Source organism: Syngnathus scovelli, chromosome 5 (genome assembly GCF_024217435.2).
Source record: "Syngnathus scovelli strain Florida chromosome 5, RoL_Ssco_1.2, whole genome shotgun sequence".
Taxonomy (NCBI): domain Eukaryota; kingdom Metazoa; phylum Chordata; class Actinopteri; order Syngnathiformes; family Syngnathidae; genus Syngnathus; species Syngnathus scovelli.
Window position 1 is genome coordinate 10707604 of NC_090851.1, and position 15730 is coordinate 10723333.

At 40.4% G+C, this 15730-nt stretch overlaps 2 protein-coding genes and 1 long non-coding RNA gene across 3 annotated transcripts; 2 read left to right on the plus strand and 1 right to left on the minus strand.

Annotated features, from left to right (window-relative positions):
* The first annotated feature begins 525 nt into the window (after positions 1–525).
* cp110 (centriolar coiled-coil protein 110) lies at positions 526–10208 on the plus strand. Its single transcript, XM_049719840.2, has 11 exons — positions 526–580; positions 827–959; positions 1390–1515; positions 1860–3930; positions 5029–5138; positions 6436–6537; positions 6882–6998; positions 7536–7634; positions 7785–7901; positions 8782–8864; positions 9348–10208. The coding sequence occupies exons 2-11, from the start codon at positions 837–839 to the stop codon at positions 9502–9504; spliced, it is 3105 nt and encodes a 1034-aa protein (XP_049575797.1). The 5' UTR covers positions 526–580; positions 827–836; the 3' UTR covers positions 9505–10208.
* A 609-nt stretch (positions 10209–10817) lies between these two features.
* Positions 10818–14834, plus strand: sirt7 (sirtuin 7). The gene is made up of 10 exons (XM_049719884.1): positions 10818–10982; positions 11072–11209; positions 11439–11543; positions 11618–11688; positions 11794–11866; positions 11943–12041; positions 12229–12465; positions 12764–12844; positions 12961–13067; positions 13463–14834. Exons 1-10 carry the CDS (start codon positions 10878–10880, stop codon positions 13662–13664), a joined length of 1218 nt encoding a protein of 405 aa, XP_049575841.1. The 5' UTR covers positions 10818–10877; the 3' UTR covers positions 13665–14834.
* Positions 13370–15720, minus strand: LOC137840305 (uncharacterized). The gene is made up of 2 exons (XR_011086861.1): positions 15381–15720; positions 13370–14760 (listed from the first exon to the last, which is right to left on the minus strand). It is a non-coding gene; the product is annotated as an uncharacterized lncRNA (long non-coding RNA).
* Between the last annotated feature and the right edge of the window lie 10 nt (positions 15721–15730).

Here is a 15730-nt window from a genome sequence, read left to right on the forward strand (position 1 = left end):
TATGGTTAGTGCATCTTATTATTGCTTTTGTTAAAAATAAACGTGTTAGTTGACTAATAAAACGTTTTTCTTATGTTGGTTAAATGTATTATGTTATTGATTCCCCTAAGAAAACAGTTTTGTGTGTATATTGTGGGGTAGCCATTTTTATCTACAGTAAAGATGTCTTAATTTTGTAGTAGTGTGGAAGGGCATCACGTGTATTTTATGCAAAATACAAACTGCATTTTTCCTTTAAGAGGAAATAAAATGCACCCGTTGTGACTGTAGGAGGCAATAGCGTGTTTGTATTAGCAGCATTCTCTTCTTCGCGCCTTACGAACTGGAGTTTATGAAAATATAGACCTCAATTACTTGTTTTGAAGTTGATACTTTAAGTTTATAACCAATTTGCTCCGTGGTAACGAGGTCTTAACGAGCGAAGCTAAAGTACTATTTGTTACGTTTATGTACGTGTAATGTTTTTGACGATTTTTGCTATTTGGTATAATAAATCCGCGAGCGTCCTGTAATCCGCTCCTGGTTTTGCAGCTCTCCAAACTGTCAACAGTAGTACTAGTTTCTCCGGGAAGAGAGGCGGGTAAAACTGGCTTGCACAAATTGTGTTAACCTTATTGATTATCTTTGAGTTTTCTCTCACCGGTCTATTGAAGATCTGATATAGACCTGCTCGCTATTAAACCATTTTATGAAATAGCGTTGCATAACTATCCAGCAAGCTATTTCGTTAGCTAGTTAGCTAGCTAGCTAGCAAGCAAGCATTTTCACGTCATCGCTACCGTTATAAAAGACATAATCGCCTAATGTAATTCACGACCGGCTTCAGGAAAACTCCAATGGAGGACTACGATATATTTGTGCGGAATCGTCTGTCACATCTGCGGGTGAAAGAGGAGGAACACAAAAAGCCTGCGTCTTCTGCCATCCTCTTCTATGGGGCGCCCATCCTCCCCCCCGTGGTATGATTATTTGTTTCTACCTAGCTAGCACTAATTCTATTGCAAGTATTGAATTTGTTGCCTTTTGAGTACAATGAGACTTAGAAACCTCCAAGATATTCTCCATGATAATCGACTCTTAGAGCTCGCTTGTACTTTTTTTGCCTTGAACATTTTCATGGATGGGTCTGTCATCTATTGTGGATTTGGCCATTTAGCTCCTCCTTAGACAACATTTGGACACGTGCATTCAAATGGTTACAAAGGTTCTTCCTGAAAATTCACCTGTAAGAAGGTATCCCTAACTTTTTATGAGTAGTATACGTACATCTTTGAGTACCGAATTGAATTGTGTACACCGCCACCTAATCCCATAACTCAAATCATTGTGATAATGGTTATCATGTCTGGCAATGTGTCACTTCTCATGCCTACTTTCTGTTGATAACAGCTCACAGGCGAAAGGAGAGAGGAAATGCAGCAGCACAAAAAAGCAGCTCAAAATGAAGCTGCCAATCGACGGATGAAGGCCAATGAAAGACTGGCATATGTGCAAACAATTCTTCACAGTGTTCAGGTACTTGAAATTTGGCAATGTCCCTGTCACCACACTATGTTCCAGTATAGTATATATTGTGGCACAACTTGGGCTGAACGATTTTCGGAAATGATAGAATTGCGTTTTCCTGGCAGATATTGCAAATTCGATTAGAGGCTGTATGAAGGAGGTTTTTCAAGATTTTTTAAAATGGTTAAATTAATAAAGCAAGACCAACTTCTTGCCATCATATTTATAGTACGCACACGTTGCATTCTGCCGGGGAGCCTTTTTCTTTTTTGAGTCAGGAAGTTTTTGTATGTGTGTGGCGTCTGGCCCATTGTAAATACACCACGTTATGTTTATTTATTTTTTTATTACAGACAAGACATTCATCAACACTGGAGGACTTGCGTCAAGAATTGAAGGACACCCCAACATCTTTGGATTCCTCATGCTCCAGTGCATCTAGTCAGCAAAGTATAAAGACTGTGGCAGAAATGAATAGTCCACACATTTGTCCAGTGCCATCTACTACAGATAGTGCCTTTTTCATCTCTCATGTGATTCCTCAACCAAGTCACAACGGAGGGTGCCTTGTTGAGCATCGTGAAAACCAACAAGCCTCTCAACCAAGCTCCTTTGATAGTGTGACTCACTGCTCTGTATCCTTGGGCTGCGTGACTCATGAAATTATGGAAAACACCAATGGTCTTTCAAAAAGTCTTGACGTAGGGAGTGTTGACCATACCCCACTGGAAACGACGAATGCAACTGACTTTTTCCTTCACAAGACCCCAAAGACAATTGACATTATGCCAGATATTATTAGCTACCCTCCCATAGATGGGGAGGAATTGGAGAGAAGTGGCCAAGAGTCATCCTTTTGTCGTGATTTTACAACAATGAATGGCAGTTTTTGTACTGTATGTCAAAAAGATCCAGTGAGAGGTGATTATTTCCCTGGAGATAAAAGTGGTAACAGCCAAATGAAAAGTCATGAGAGTCAAGATAATCTTCCCTCTTCTGTTGGCGTTAACATGAAGGAAAACCAACAAATTAAGCAAGTTGTGGTCCCTGTCCTCTCTTTGGACAACTGTAGCACTTCAAACAGTCCAGTTTTACCTCAAACACCAAGCATTGAATGTTCACCAACCGATCAGCTCATTCAGAGCAGCCACGGAAATGTAGAATCAGTGGAAACGCAATCGCAGTCTCCGAATCGGTCAAGCCTCCAGGACCTGCTGAGGAAATCTCAGGAGTACCGCAGGCAACAACGCATGCTGAGGAACCAAGCCAAAAATGCGAGAATCCAGGAGAAAGCCCAAGAACCATCAACAGTGGAGGAGAAGAGCCTCTCTGATAAGGAGAACAATGAGTTTCACTATAAATGTACAGAGGGGAGAAAAACTAAAGAGAAGAGGTTTGTCAAAACAATGAATCCTACCTGCAAAAAATACAATGAGAAGAATCCAATCTTTCTGGATGCATTGATCAGCAAAAAGGCAAATCGTGATCCTGAAAGAGTTTCACAACTAATCACCCTTCCCCACCCACAGGCCTTGTCACAATCACAAACCCAAAAGGTACATCTCATGACAAGTGATCAAGCAATCGCGGACCCGATTACTTGTATGGAGTGGCATGAAACCCATCACTCTATCCCAGTTCCTCATTTCTGCCTGAGTCCAGTTTACAGTAAGAGCTCAACTAGTTTACCAGATGAAGCTGATCACGTTGGGGGTAAAGTTTTGATGAACTCAATTCATAATGAAAGCCACAAGGCTGATGAAGACCAAAGCCTGGGACTGCAACATGATGTACCAAGCGGTATAGTCCAGAGTTCACAGCCCATAAACCAGCTTGAGTTCTGCCTGTCCAACTTAAAAGAGGTGATATCTGATCTGGGGTCATCCCTCATGGAAATTGGAGGGAAATGGCAGGATGAAGGCAGTGTAGGAAAGCAAGACCAAAAGAATAATGAAGATCCAAATAGACAATCACTTGACTCTTGTAGTAGCATGCTGGAAAGCACAGATGTGCAAAGCAACAAAGTTCCTCCGATCTTACAGGATAAAGAAAAAAATGTGAATGAAGAAGCATTGAACGTGAGTTCTCGACAGTTCGAGGGAAACAGACTGCATCAACCACCAAATAAATTGGATGAAGACAGTCATAGCTTCACTAATGACCCTTCTATCAACCGTCGGTCGTTTGATGTGGACACACCCTCTGAGTTGTGGCTCCTCGATGTTTCAGGATCCGAGCGGGACTCAGCCGAGCACTTGGATCAAACAAAGGAACTGACCCCTGTGACTGTGGCAGGTATTGAGGGCAACTCATCCAAGGTCAAACGGAGACTACTTATGCCTATGGGCGATAACCTGGATGTGGCTGCAGCACCAAGCACTGAAGACTTGTCAGAGGTCAACCGCAGCTGCAGTACTTACAGAGGTAAGACCTGCATGTCAAATGCAGTGCTGCATGTATTGTATCAGACATGAAATATATTGTTAGCTATCTTAGTAAGGCACCTTTTGTTGACTATGGTATTTATGTTGAGGCAGAAATCCGAGGGCCTCTAAGGGCCTGATACACCAAAATATCAAATAGCAGGCACTCAATGGTGTGTGTGTTCACTGTAATATTGCAAGTTGCATGTGCCCTACTCAGACTGCAGTCTTTTTCTAAGATCCAAAATAGTGTCTGCTAAACTGTGTTCACTCACAATAATGGTTTGCAAGACCATAGAGAATTTTAGAGAGCACCATGAGCACAAAATGAAGCTATGAGGTAATACTGAAACAAATATTTCAAAGAAGGTCACCAAGCATTTCAGAAGCAAATATCGTACAAAGCGACAGACACCCTCTTCTTTCCTCCATCACATGTGCAGATTATTTCTAGAATGCTTTATTAAAGTTCCACTTTTCATGTAAGGTCACCAATTATTAACAGCAAAGTAATGTCTTGTATTACTGGGCCAACTTAAAAAATATACCAGCAGTTAAAACAAAAATTTCATTGAAAAGAAGTGATTCGTCAGAAGGATTAGAAAAAAAGGTATTGAATGAAACCGCAGTTGCCTGGTGACCACTCCTGGCCCATCTCTTGTCCAAGATCAGATGGAATAGTGTCAAGTGTCAAGTCTCAGCATGCATGGATTAGCCATGATCAGGAGGTAGAGCAGGTCATTCAGTAACTTGAGGGTCAGCCACTCTGTCCAAGTCATGCGGCATCATGTTCTTGGCCAAGACACTCTGCCTCCAGTGCCACTCACACTGCTTAACGGCAGGGGGGTTGAATGAGGTGGTGGTCACTTCTATCGGCCTGTAGTTTACCACCACCAAAGTATGAATGAGTGAGTGCATTCATAATGTAGCCATTGAAAAGCACATTTGAGTGTCCAGAAAAGCGTTATATACATAAATCTGATGTATTATTAGTTTTAGTGGTAGTAGTAGTATTACTATGGTTATCAATATTAAAAGATGAAAGTTGTTTCAATAACAAGCTTTTTTTTTAATCCCCTTTATCATTTTGCTTTTTCAGTGGCTTCACCAGGGAGTGATCATTTTGTGGAGGACTTAAAACAGGTCCACGCTGCTCAGGTCAGTGCCCTGCAAGAAGAGCACAGGAGACAGCAAGAAGAACTGTGCCAGGTAAGACTTAAGATATGTACATGATTGATTTTCAGTGTGAAAAAAAGTGCAGAGAAAAGAAATTCTGGGTTGTACTTGTTAGGAATGTGTGGATGTCAAGTTGCATGAGCCAAAAGCTAGAAAAGTAAATCAAATTCTCCATGTTGAAACTACATATTTATTACATTGAACGTAATAGCCACACAAAACTCCTTCGTCTCAACAGGCCACTTCTTGCATGATGTTGCATCACTTTCTGCAGGTGTAATAGTTCTTCCTGTAGAACAGCCGTAAAAAACATGGGCAAGGTCTGCGAGGGGTTGACAACAACATCATGAATAAATATTTGGGCCATACTTTAAAGATTACAACGCAAAGTTTGAATGAAAATGTTCTCCACTGTGATTCACAGCAAACCAAACCTTCTTTTGAAAAAATGGCATGGTCCTTATGTTCCCTGTGACACACACAGTCAAAATGATGTTGCATTACCTGGTCAAGTCGTGGGCAGAATACAGACATCCGCTCATTACAAGAGACCTTCAGACTCTTTGTTTCCACGTAAAAAAAAAAACCCTTAAGGGATTCCAACTTAAATGTTTCATCACATCCCTAAGAGCTGAGATTGTACGTACGGTCTTGTGTGTTGCCTGCTTGTGTTCACTTCAAGGGCGCCGGCTGTTCTTTGCCAGCCATTTCTCCAGCTTGTATCTGTGCATGTTCTAGTTCAATGTTCTCGTCCTATTAATCACGGGCTCTGCTTAATTGATATATCCTTTAACACAATACAATAAACTTAAGCCGTTAAATAAAAAGGCTCCTTTTCGCCTCCCCTCTTTCCCCTTTGTGATTTGTGATGAGATGGGATGGCCACCTTTGCTTCTAGGGAGGAGGGGAACGAGGCAATTGACACAGAAAAGAAAAGGATCATTTGTTTAATTCATGAGTGTTCACCGTTAAGTGCCAGATCATCCTGCCGTTGCGCCACTGCTTATGATCCCCCCTTTTTTTTTGGTCTCTCATCCCTCTCTTTGTTTTGTCTCATGCCGCCTCTGCTGTCCTTTTTGCTCTCTGGCTGTATTATTTCTGGCCTCACCTGTCTCATTATCCTCGTCGTCCCTCTCCTATGCCCCATCCCTCCACTTCTTCCTCTATCCTCAATTAATTCCTTTCTGCTGCCTCATTCTCTCTCTGTTCCAATTCACTATTTGCCAACCTTGTCCACTTTCGCAAAAAAATGCTGGTATTCACCCACACATACACACACGCACACTCTTTCTACACTGCGACTTCATGTCTGCCCGACTTTCCTTCTTAGGCACTCGGAGTGCGTTACAGCCTGCTCCAGGGTTCGTTCTTCCCGTGCTCTCTGTCAGGTTCTCATCATGGAAACGCATTGACATCTGCAAAGCTCTCTCAGGTATGACTCTTGGGTTTGTCACTGATACAAAATATTCTGCTGTTTAACACCAGTGGTTCTACCCTTTCCAATGAAATAGTAAGTTCCCCATGTTTTCTGTCAGTTATTTTGAGAAGAAAAATGCCTCGAAGGCATACCAATCAACAAGTGAGTGACAACAACCTATCAGTTGTTTTATGATTCTGTATTAAAGCTGTGCACGTGCATGGACGCACTAAACAGATGCCAAACAGAAGACCTTGAGAGTCTGGAAAATTAATTGGTTGTCACTGATGGAATTAGCATTCTCCTCTCTCTTCTCCTCTTGCTTTCATTATTCACCCGACTCATCCGCTCTTCATTAGCCCCCGAGGCTGTACCCAGAGCACTGCCGCCACCTGCTGTTAGCTGCTGTCAAAGGCTATTTGACGCGCAGGCTGCTTCGGACGGAGAGAGTGGCGCAGCTGGTGCGCACCATTGGGGTGAGTAAAGTCTGCCATTGTAATACCTCAAACACGGGTGCTTTGGTGAAATACCATTTTCACTTCAGTAGTTGTTGAAAGTGGACTGTACACGTTTCACATTCAATTTTTACAATGTGCAATCAGGACAATGCTCTTATGGTCCTAAAGACAAAGGACCACACATCACAATAACATCCCGATTGTTTATTTTTAGATAGGGCCTTAAGGAAATATTAATTCACTCAGTTCATTAATTCATTCAAAATATTAACCCTATTACATATGTATATCGTGGTTTTCCTAACCCTTGGACTGACATTGTTTTGAGCACACATACAAATTTGCATTTTATACTAATCAGGCCTCTGCTGACTGTGATTGGATGCAGGGGAAAATGCTCAAGTTGGGCCCTATTATTTGTATGTGTGTACTCTGCTCAAGACTAAAGAGTACTGACAGCAAATGAGGCATTTAATTGAATTCCTTCATTATTAATGCTGTAGCGTAATTGAAATATTTAATTTCTTCTGTGATTGTGTGTTTTTTTTCTTTCAGGACTCAAGACAATTCCTGCAGGCTTCCCAGCTGCCTGCTAACAGAGGGGATATCTGTAGCAAACAGGATCGTATCTTGCGGCAGAGAGTCTCTCTGCAGGTATTAAGTCAGCCACATGTTGCACCCATCTGTTGAGTTGCTTCCTGCCAACGTGCATTTATCCTTTAAATAGCAAGTTAGCAACAACAGATAGTGAGTTCTCACAAGTTTACTCAAAGAGGCGTCTGCTGTGTGCTTGTTTACCCCCAGCTGAGAGCAGCACGCTACGAATTGTACGAAGTCTTCTTCTGCCTGTCAGTGGCGGAAAGGATGCACCTGATTAGTTCGGACAGAGAGCTGGTCAAGGAGAGAGGGCTCAGACGACAGGTAACACAGCTTTCAAGCCAAGTAGGAAACAGACAAAATCACTGAATGTCTTACCCAAGAGTGGTCCCTTAACATATAAGTACCCCAACTTAAGCTTATTAAGTTGTGAGCCAACATAAAAGCTTTAAATGCATCTTCTCGATTTAAACTGAAAAGAGACTCGTGCTCCATCCAGCATGTTTCATTCACATGGATGCACATTTGCACTGCATTTATTGTCCTTAAGTTTCCGTGCACTATACCAGTGGTCCCCAATCTTTTTTCCTGTCATGGATCACTTCATGGTCGTACAGAATTAAAAATGTTTTTTTAATGGATTGGCGACCTTTTGTGGATTGGAGGTGCTGCCTGTGTGGTCTGATCCCATTTCCGTGAACTGGTGGTTGGGGACCTAACATAATAAAGCCTTTAAAAAAAATAATAATAACTACCCCCACTATAAAAACTAACTAACCTTGAAAAGGATTCTTGTTTCATCTTTCATGTTTTTATGCATCTATACTCTATTTCAATAAATAGCATTTTTTCTTTATCAAAATCTTAGAACAAAACTTTTTCCAAAGGAATGGATTAGTGGCATTCAATTGTGGGAAATCTTTATCTGTGTGAATTGAGTTACAAGTTTGGTGACGGAATGAATTAAAATAAAAAGTCAAGTTACCTCTATAGGTTAAGGAATTGCATTAGTTGAACCAGTGTCATTGAAAACAGGACCCTGGCTTATCTGCGTCATTATAACATGAAAAACAAGTGAATGTTATTTGTCAGCACAATTTTTGACTACAATCTACACTGATTGAATTGTTAGTTAAAACAGATTCTGGGCTGCATTTGGGGCGTATCACACTAGGACAATTCCGACGTGTTTTTCTTTGTTCAGATAAGCCACACAAGCTGTCCAAAAGGAAGGAGTTTTCTGTCTGCTGCAACGCAGAAGTCACTCATGAGGAAAAGAAACATCTTGTGAGTATTCTTTAATTGTACTAAGTTCATCTTGTTTTTCCTTTCCTTGTGAGTATTCTGTTGTAGATATCTGAGACGGAACCAGCTCATTTTATGAGACTTCTAAAACCAGCATACACAAATAATGCCAAATGGAATACACAGCTACACAATCTCACAAAAGGGAGTGCAGTGCACCCATCATATTTTTGTAGGTATTTCATTCGAGCGATAACTGATAACGTTTTGACATTAATCACTGTGTTGAGTTATATTAACAAAGCAATACACGAACTAGTTTATATAGTAGTAAAGCCACAGTTCTTGAGTGTTGTCCCAGCAACAGATAAAATATTTACAAAAATGTCTACTCAGTTTTGTGAGATACTGCATGTATTCCTGGGTAACCATGTGCAATCTATGCTTTTATGAAATAAAATGTTTTGTACCACAGACAGAACCTTTAATCAGTTTTCTGAACCATTGCTGTCTTTTACACTCCAGGATCCAGAAGAAGGTGTCAGAAAGACGCAGGGGAGTTGTGACGCCTGAACACAAGACAGGATTCACGAGCAAGCAGCCACTTGAAAACAAGCAAGGGCGGTCGAGAGCAAAGCCTGCAAGGAGCTCTCAGAGCTGGAGCTATTCCATATCCCGATGACACGTGCTCATTTAGACCCACTGAGAACTCAAGTTTACAGTTCTCAAATAAACTACTCGTGTCTTAATTATAAATTACAGGGTACTTTCGCGTCAAAGCACTGAAATAGCGAAGTCTGGTTCCTGGAAGCCTGCAAATAGGCGTGTTGGATAAAAAAAACACCAACTTCATCTAGCAGCTATGCTTGTGACTTCACCAACAGCCTTAGTTTCTGCAAATATTTGCTCTCTTAATATACAGAGGAGACCTTTTTTTTTTTTTTTAAAGATTGCTCCGTTTTTCTCATTTCAAGATCAGCATGCCTTCTAACTAAGCAATGTCATCAAAACACTAATTCTTTATTTATATTGCTGTGTTTTGTGGCCCTAATTTGGATTATTATCCTTCAATAAATTCTCTCCTCAAGTGTTGCCTTAATTATCAGGCCTAGATTATTGGGTTGCATTACATATCTACCAAAATAAAGCCACCAGGTTTGTTTGATGCAGTGTGGCTATATGTTATTTATATTTGTTGGAATTTATTATTAGTATAATAAATGTTTTTACAACTTAACAATTGTATTTGAGTTATGTGAAGTAGACAGTGCCCTCGGGGCTAATGCATGGCATTTCAAGGTTGCGAATGGCATTTGCAATTGTAAATATTTGCCATCACACAGCACAAGAAGGCACAATTAGTTACAATAAAGATTTTGAGTTTTACATTCATGGCCTCAAAGTGTTTCTCTTGCAGACGTGCCGTAATTATAACAATTGGAGCAATTAGCTAATTTGCTCAGCAGCAACAAAATGTGGCACTGGAAAACCCGCTAAATTACTGCTATACTTAATTTGCTAAATGCTGGAATGATGACAGATCTGTTTCAGACAATTTTTTCATTCCCGGTACTGTCATCAGTCATATGTTGACATACATTTCATTAGTATTTGGAACCAGTACATTAAACAAACAATTCATATTTCAATATTTTGGCAAAATAAGAGTAAACACATTTTTTTCAACACGTTCTGTTTTGTTACCGTTTCCCTCTGCTTACTTGTCATCCCTGCTGGTTGAAGTTTTTGTTACAATATCAATTGAAAATACAATGTGATAAAATAAAATAACTGATTTTTTTCCTTGTTTTCCCAAAACATTGAATTATGATCTGGGAAATTATGCTTTGGCCAATGATATGAACGAGAGTGGAGTACTTTGGTCACTACTGGTAATAGGACTTAATTGCTATTCCTAAAAAAAAAACGTTGTGCATACTCCGAAGCATAGGGGGCGCTATCAGCTGTAGAGTCAACTTAGACCAGAATCCGCCCGGTTGTAGTTAAAGAGAGCTTTGTTTTGAAAACGTAGCCACTCGGCTGGTTAAACCCGTAATGGCAAACGAGACGGACCGCGGTGTCTTTTCCAGGGCAGAGAGGAAAGCTTTACAAAAGGCATTGATACTGCAACGAGAAAGCGAGAGGGAGAGCTTTAGATTGGTAAGATTAAAAATCTCCCATCTAACAAAATAAATCGGCACTAGACCATTTGTAGCAGCTTGTTGTTGGGCTTCTCTTTTGAACTTCAGGTTGGACGGATCCTTAAAAAACCTGAGGCTGAGAGGTCCGAAGAGGACACTTCCGTGCTTTTGCTACACAGAGACACGGTGGAGGAGCTCTGCAAAAGAAAGATCCGCCGAAATGAACTCAAGAGGAAGCAAGAAGAGGTAAGACAGTTAACAGGTTCCCACACCTTCATGACTTTTTCATGACATCATCCATTTATGATGCACGTTGGTTTGTTTGAAGATTCAAAATCCTCGATTTAACTTTAGATTTATTGACTCAGTCACGACACTATAGACATGAGAGGGTTGATAGGACCTAGCTTGTAAACATTTTTGTTGTAAAGAGTATTTTATTAAATTGTTTCTCCCTTTTATTTTTTTCTTACAGGTGTTTGATACTGCTGATGCCCTGAAAAGTAAAGTACGACAGCTAGCTGCGGCAATCAAACAAGCGAAACACTTGGTTCTTTACACTGGAGCTGGAATAAGCACCGTAAGAAACTCTCATTGTTCTTTGACATTTTTCATCTCTATCTTCTGCCTGGTTAAAATGTAATTTAATGATAGGCAGCCTCCATCCCCGACTACCGAGGGCCGAACGGTGTTTGGACACAACTGCAGAAGGGCCATGCTGTCAGGTGTCATGTCGATCGATTCTCATCATTTGTGGGATTTTAATTGCATGCCATAATCTGTTTGATGGGATGATTCATTATTACCTTTTTTTTGGTCTTTCCAAACAGCTCGTCTGACCTAAGCAAAGCTGAGCCGACGCTCACGCACATGTGCATTAAGGCGCTTTATGAGGAAAGGCTGGTATGTTTAGCCTACGTGTACAACCGTGTAATAGTAGGAGTTTCATCGATGTGTAAAAACGTGCGTGTTTTTAAAGGTGAAGCATGTTGTGTCTCAAAACTGTGATGGACTTCATCTACGTAGTGGTCTTCCCAGAGATGCCCTGTCTGAACTTCATGGAAACATGTTTATTGAGGTGATAGCATTGAGCCTCCAAGAGGGATATTTCTTCAACAAATATTTACACAGAAAAGCTGAAATAACAGACATGTAAAAATACAAACATATAATCTTTCTTTTTGGTATTTTTTGGTATTTCTAGAATTGTCCCTTGTATACAATATTGCATTTCTTTTTGTCAATATGCTACCTCTGTCTTTCAGGTGTGTACTCGCTGTTCTCCAGTCAGGGAATACGTGCGTTTATTTGATGTAACGGAGCGGACATCCCTCCACCGGCATTGCACAGGCCGCAGGTGCTGCCACTGTGGCAGTGAACTCAGGGACACAATAGTGCACTTTGGGGAGCGAGGAACCTTGGAGAAACCTCTCAATTGGAAGGGAGCTGCAGAGGCGGCTAAGGCAGCTGATGTTATCCTCTGCTTAGGTTCCAGTCTGAAGGTAGTTCCTGTCAACAACTTTGGTCGATGTTTTTGTTAATTTTGCAGTGTTCATGAAATCCTGACATGGGCCTTATTCAGATCAGTTTTCAATTGATGTTGTGACATTCGTTTTCATATTGTGAGTAATTTGCCAGTGACTTAAAAAAAATTCTAGACCCAAATACCAAATGTTCTTCCTTGTCCTATGCAGAGCTATAATAAATATATTTTCAATTTAAAACATTCAATTTTCACTGTGGAATACATTGTGGTACTTTGTGTTGCCATATCTATGATAAAACCTTCTGTCTGTGTAGGTGCTGAAGAAATACGCTTGTCTCTGGTCCATGAACAAACCAACAAGCAAAAGGCCCAAACTGTACATCATTAATCTCCAGGTACAGTATTGCGGATAACATGTATCATACTGTCATTGGTCTTCAGCTGAAAAAAATAGTACTGCTGCACAAGTGCGCTCATTGAAACCTAATACTGTACTTCTCTTTTATTTTAGTGGACACCAAAAGATGAATTGGCTGTAATAAAAATCAATGCCAAGTGTGATGATGTCATGAGTCTTCTCATGGAAGAGCTTACTCTCCCAATTCCTGTTTATGACAGGTATGTCTCGACAAGTCAAACAAATCTGCGTTCTGTCGTCAATGGTGGCTCACCAATAGAGGATGCTAGGATGCCACCTTCGCCACCTTGAAATATTTTTTTATTATCTGTATCTGTTTATCTATGTGCAGGCTAAATATTGTAAATTTTGCTGATGAGTTACAGATAGGCCTGCTCTTTAAAAGTGATCCTTTTTGGATGGTTTGAGAGTGACTTTATGGCCAGATCATGAAATGAATGGCATTGACAAGCTGTTACTTGTGATGATTTTGGCAAGTGTGAGTTTGAACCCAGTGTGATGCTGGATTAACATTGTGTTTATGTTCTTGTAACTTTTTAAAAAGTCACACAGAAACGGCAGTAATTAGATGAACAGTTTTGTTGTGTCTCTTCAGGGCAGAGGACCCCATCTTCAACCTTGCTGTACCTCTTCAGCTTGAAGATAAGGACAGCCACACCCGTGCGGTCATAGCTCCCCACGTCAGTCCCAATGACTCCTTCTGTAACCCCGATGAGGCTGCAAAAGCTACGGCGGTTCAGGGTGGCTGGTTTGGAAGAGGCTATGGCAAAGGGAGGAAGAAGAAAAAAGCCACTTAGATCTGAATTAAGGACAAGAACATTGCAGATTTCCTGCGATTCATCATTTGGTGGACAAGTTGAGGTGCTACTTTTGTTTACTACTTGTAATGTAGAAAAGATTATCATGGAATTTTAATTTTGAAAGGTGTATCAATACATTGATAAAGCATCAGCTATTTATAAATGGCTTAGTTTATTAGCTTAGTTTATTATTTGGGGTAACTTTATTAATGTGTGACACAAGCTGCTTTCAGCATGTTTACATTAAAGTTGGTGAGGTGTTGGTGCTCTGGTGGGACCTTGCGTGGCAATGGATGTCATGTGACAAACTGCTTGCTCAAAGTATTATGGGGACTCTCTTCCCTGTGCTGCCATAAAGTGTGGCACAATATTGATTCATTGCCGCTATACGTGTCATATCTGTTGTTTGTACTTGTATCACGGCAGATTAAGTTTCTACAACCACCAACTAAGTAAACAAGTCCAGTGCAAAGTCGTCTTTTACCGGAAATTTAATTTTTAAGTATTAATATTGCGTAAAATGATGATAGCTTCATTTCAGTAAGCAATGTTCATAGACATTAGCGGTTGTAGTGGTTCTTTGAGCTGGTAATACATGTTGTTTCCAAGTGGTAAATTACTGCAACAAGCTTTGGCAGCTAGTCCAATTTTTCTACAGACGTTTTCTGTAAATAATTTATAATCTTTTTTTTTCTTGCATCAATGAATGTACCAACCTTCTATATAGTTTTACTTTTTGCTGATGGTATTTGAATTGTTGTTTACTTATTTCGTGACCTCAGACCAACCTTATTAAATGTTGATCTATGCTGATTACATTCTATTTTGATGGAAATTAAAGACGTAGAGGTTCAAGACAGAACTATAAATTACAATTTTTATTCATGGTTAAGTATCGTGGTAATTACAGTTTTTTTGTTTGTTCGTTTTTTTAACTGTATTGAGGTCGAAGTACATTACGCCCATTGATTTGTCTCAGGAAATTGTATTTTGTATCATTTACCTCGAAAGTTTTGTGGGGCCAAAGTAACCAAATCAAGTGATGGACCACTGTTAACACTTGTGCCACAGTTCCATCTGTTATGTCTGTATTCTGCAAAAAGAAGATGAAAACATGGTTTGTGTGAATCAATAAAACATGCTTTTTGCATTGTTTTGTCAAGAAAATATCCAATACAATTTTTTTAACTAATAACTCGTGCAACTGTTGAGCAAATATAGTTTGCATCCGAATAATCAGTGATCCAATTTCGTAGGAATGGCACAGTCGGTGAGGGTCTCCAGTAGCTTTATTCCACTAAGCCTGGGGTTTTCAACTGGTTTTGTCCAAGGGACCACCATTATAACCAAGAAGCAACTCTGGGACCACTGCTTTGGCAGAGTATTATTTTATTTTGCGCCGAAGAAGGCTATTTATTTGCATCTGTGTGTCTATTTTGGGATTCTCAGTTACATTTGACCTAATTTGGATGGGTAAATTGTTTAAAAAAATAGCTGGAGAATAAAGTCTAACTAATCAATATTATTTTTAAAAATGTTGCACTCATTTTCCATTTCCAATTTCGCGGACCACCGCCAATACCACCACGGACCACTATTGGACCGCGGACACCGTTTGACAGTCGCATAGTAGCATAGCAGCAAAGCAGCAAAGCAGCGAATAGATGCACATTCATTCAAGAGTTGCTTGGCCACAACTCACACCACACTTACCTCACAAGTGACACCCAGTCACTCCACACCTGACTCACTCGTATAAGCCAACATTCTTATGACTAGACTCGTCTACTCTTCTTTCATATGTGACGCCCCTTTTGTATACAATTCCAAGACAGATAGTCTTTCAAATGCCGTTGACGAACATTTTGAGCTAAATGTGTGTTTTCTCTGCAAGTTGGCTTTTTCCGTAAAGCTGGGGTCGTGTAGAATGTGAACCAGGTGAGAAACTAAACTGTAACCTGAAGAAACCAGCGTCTTCACCAATGCAAAACGGAGGAAAGCAGTGTCACCTATAGGCGACAACGCGCAATTGCGGTATAGGCTACTTCGAACCACGTGATCGA